The following is a 4,249-nucleotide window of genomic DNA, read 5'->3' as shown; positions in this document are numbered from 1 at the left end:
ATTTTAAGAGTTATGTATTTAGTATGGATACTGTCAATAGTTACTGAACCAGATGTTTACTGAATTGATTCAGATGGATAGTTTTAAGAATAATTGGGCAGACCCAGAAAACGTACGTATTGAAGTGTCGGATAATGTGTTTGAGATACCTGATGCGGACGGTGATTTTGACTGCGAAGCAGGAGACTTACAAACCGATGAGGTGTTCGATTCCGTTGAAGACTTGACAGAGTGGTCTCAAAGATCAGCAATGGAGTTGGGTTATGTTCTAGTCATACGGCGGACGAACAAAAACTCGGTAAATGTGGTCAATAAAATTACACTAATATGTCACCACGGTGGACCACGCGATAAGAGGTTAATTGGGCCATCAAAACGGTCCAACAAGATAGGTTGTCCCTTTACTTTGGAAGGTCGGCCCGGGTGTGATGGTGGTTGGAGGGTAACTGTCAAGGACTGGAGACACAATCATGATCCAACTGCCGATCTGCATGGGAATGCATACGCGAGACGGATGACGGAAGAAGAAAAGGAATATGTGGGAAAGCAATCAGATGGCGGTTTGTACCCACGTCAGATCCAGGTAAACCTTAAACATGAAATTCTGGGAAACCTGACTCGTAGAAGAGACATTACCAACTTTTTAAAATCGAGACGAAGGTCGTGCCAAGCTGGGCGTACTTCAATGCAGGTACAAAACCAACGTGTAAGTGATTATGTACTACGTTGTTCGAAGTGACTTGTTTACTATTTGTTGTTCACTTTTCGCAGGTTATGTTTTCATTGCTGCAGGAGAAGAACTACTTTTACCAGTTCACTTCAAATAGTAAAAATGGACGGTTGGAGAACCTTTTCTTCATGCATCCAACATCAATGATCCTATGGCGCGCTTTTCCCTGGGTTATTGAAATTGACTCCACGTATAAAACCAACGTGTACAACATGCCGCTTGTTGAGATTGTCGGCGTAACTTCAACGAGCAGGACCTTCAATTATGCATATGTTTTTATCATAAACGAGCAGGAGGCTAATTATCGATGGGTGTTGCAATCTCTAAAGTGCACCCTTGTTGAAGGCTTTGCCATTCGTGTCGTTCTAACTGACAGGGAGTTGGCCTTGATGAGAGCATTGAAGGTTGTTAGGCCTGAATCGAAACAATTGTTGTGTAGGTTCCACATATGGCAAAACATTAACAAACACTGCGAACCGACATTGCGGCTGAAAGATGTTTCCATTGAAAGGCTTAAGGTCTGGTGGACAGGGGTCTATGAATCTCGGACTGTTGACCACTTTAACTCAAACGAGAAAGAGTTGAAGAAAAAATTGAAAGATTTTCCATCTGTCTACAACTACCTGAAGATAATTGGTTGTCCCCGTACCGAGAGCATTTTGTTTCATGTTGGGTCGATGAACATCTCAACTATCAGAACCACACCACAAACAGAGTGGAGTCCGAGCATCACTTGCTGAAGGAAGAGCTGAAGGAAAAATGTACGTTTACAAGAATTCTGCAATGTGTTGATTCTGTCATCATCGGTCAAGACACAGAAATAAGGGGGCAACTAGGGTATAGTAAGGTAACCCAACATGGTAAACACAACTACAACTGTATGATGACCTTGCTGGGAAAGGTTTCACATAAAGCATTGGACATAATGGTCAATGAAATCGTTCACCTAGACAAACAACTGAATAAACAAGTGAAAAAGTGTGGGTGTAAGTTTCGGTCAAGTTGTGGGCTATACATGCAAGATTGCCGAGTACATTTAGCGCGGTTAGTATGTTTTTATATATTTTTTTTAAATCAAAAAATGCAGTCGTAGGTCATCTTACGAATTTCTTGGTTGAGCAACCCAAGCCCCAACGAAAACATTGGTTGTCAAAGATAAAGGACATTTTTAAGCCGAGTAACACACAAGTGAAAGATCCCCTCGTTCAGAAGAGCACACGCGGAAGACCAGTAGGGTCGAAACAAAAGCCGCCAAAGGTATACCAAATACATCATAAACTTTTTTGGTGGTTAAAGAAATAATATATAACAACATGATTTTAACTAATTGTTTTTTACTAATGGTGTAGGTGCCCGATCTAAACAAAAACCCACCTAGGTTTCGGAAATCTAAATCCAGTCGACCAAGGGAAGAGAAGGTGCCCGATTTGAACAAACCCCCACCGGCGCAGCACGCCAGACAAAGTGAGTACGCGCTTACCACATCACGGTTCGACAATACACATGACTTTTTTGATGACCCGTAGGGTGCGCGATGTAGATGCAGATTCATTGTGACAATCGCAACATAGATTTGATTATCGTTTATGTTTTAGGAAATATGTTTGTAATCATTTGAATAAGAACTTGTGTTGATATTTAATGATTACAGTTGAACTTCAATATTATATCTGTTTATGTTTTGTATTGTGTTTGTGTGTTATATATTGTTTTGCAGGTACAAGAACATAGAATCAAGTTTTATAAGTGTCGTGGAATACTTAAACGATGATTGAATGTTATGTACGAGCCAAACGAAGTCAAACAAAGTACTAAAGGCACGTCCCTCGTGCTGACGTCATCAGTACATGGGATTACCCCCGTGCTGACGTCAGCACGAGGTAGATTGGTTATTGTTAATTTCGGGCCTAATTATCTAATTAAGGCTGAAGCCCACACGATCCAATACACAACTAGTATGAATACAAGACCTAATCTACGGAATTAGGTTAATCGTTTTAATCATTTTTGAAGATATTCACGAATTCACGAATTCAAGTCACTTGTTCCTTCGTGTGACATCCTACACGAACCATAAGTGTTGTGCATATCCTTAGGTTGGTTAATTACTCATTAATCAGCAAAAGGCAATAGCAATCTATTTATCTCAAGAGGATTTCGCACTCTTGACATAACGAATCACATCTTATTACAATCCACGCAACAATAGGGTACTTTACAAGTGGTATCAGAGCCCTAAGGCTGATTACCAGAAGGTGTAAGATCGCTTGATTCGCTATTGATTGCAAAATCAATTCGAAATTCGTGTTAATTTGCATTTTCGTGCTCTTTTTCGTGTGACACTTCGTGCTTACATCAGCACGAAGTAGGTTTTGCTTAGTGCTTACGTCATTGTCACTTCGTGGACTTCATGTCACGTGTGACTCGCGTGACTTCGTTTTACTTCGTGCCACGTCAACACGAACTACCCTTCGTGACTTAGGTCGTGATGCGTGTACTTCGTGCTTCACTTCGTGCCACGTGTACTTCGTGTAAGTCATATAGCTTCGTGCCACACGAACTAAGTATTATTTCGTTTGATTTGATTTCAAAAGATTCGAAATGACGACTATACCAGCTGCCGCAAACTCTCATAATGCCCTACTTATCAGCCAGATGATCATGCACGATCATGAGGTTGGTCGTGGAAACACACCTCCAAAGTTGTTCCGTATCGAAAACTATTGGATGTGGAAGAGACGTTTTGAAGACTACATTCGTCTCACTGACATGGACATGTGGCTAATGATAACTCAAGGTTTTGATTGGCCTTCGTATGAGAAGAATGGAGTGATCGGTAGGTATACTTATGCTGATATTGTGAGGGCGATGTAACCTTGAAGAAAAATCGTATCAAACTTCTGAAGCGCCAATATGAAGCTTTCAATGGACTGAAATGAGAATCTCTTGACGAGATTATTTTCGATTCAGTCATTTGACTACTGAGTTGTCATATGTTGAGGTTGTTTATCCTCAAACTAAGCTAGTCGATAAGTTTTTGGACTCACTACCTAAGACATGGATTGATTATGTTCATCAACTTCAAGATGATCAAGAATATAGCTCATGGGATTTTGAAAAGGTGGTTTCCAAGCTTAAGAACAGAGATATGAAGAGAAGAATTAAAGATACACACTCGGATTTCACTCAAGATCCATCATTGTATCATGCTAAGTCTGTTCATTTACCAAGTTCTAGCTCGGGGAACAATGCATTTCTAAGTGGTGCTGAAGCTACACCAATAGTAGATGTTGAAGGTCTTGCTGGATATGTTGCTTATGACAACGCAAATACGAATGTCAAGAGCAATGTACAATCTTTTCATTCTATGCCGATGAGTATGAGTTCTGCAGAAGGTAGAATGAGTATTTACTCAGCTTTCTGTAACGCTCATGAAGCTTTTATCGGAGGAAAGGTCACTGATCCTGTTGTGATCGATGAGGATTACAATCAAATAGATCCTGATGATTTGGAAGAAAT

At 40.4% G+C, this 4,249-nt stretch overlaps 1 protein-coding gene across 1 annotated transcript; it reads left to right on the top strand.

The window, feature by feature from the left end:
- Nucleotides 1–250: 250 nt before the first annotated feature.
- On the top strand, nt 251–1,470 carry LOC122587807 (protein FAR1-RELATED SEQUENCE 5-like). Its single transcript, XM_043759973.1, has 2 exons — nt 251–583; nt 772–1,470. The coding sequence occupies exons 1-2, from the start codon at nt 251–253 to the stop codon at nt 1,468–1,470; spliced, it is 1,032 nt and encodes a 343-aa protein (XP_043615908.1).
- The last annotated feature ends 2,779 nt before the right edge of the window (nt 1,471–4,249 follow it).

The sequence above is a fragment of the Erigeron canadensis genome, chromosome 2 (assembly GCF_010389155.1).
Source record: "Erigeron canadensis isolate Cc75 chromosome 2, C_canadensis_v1, whole genome shotgun sequence".
NCBI classification, from domain to species: Eukaryota; Viridiplantae; Streptophyta; class Magnoliopsida; order Asterales; family Asteraceae; genus Erigeron; species Erigeron canadensis.
Note: the sequence above shows the minus strand (reverse complement) of the source record. Positions and strands in the feature narration are given on the sequence as shown.

Excerpts from the sequence above, each read along its gene's own strand:
- LOC122587807 (XM_043759973.1), top strand. The coding sequence starts at position 251 with ATGGAGTTGGGTTATGTTCTAGTCATACGGCGGACGAACAAAAACTCG. Across the intron at positions 584-771 it reads TGTACCCACGTCAGATCCAG|GTTATGTTTTCATTGCTGCA; the intron begins GTAAACCTTAAA and ends CACTTTTCGCAG.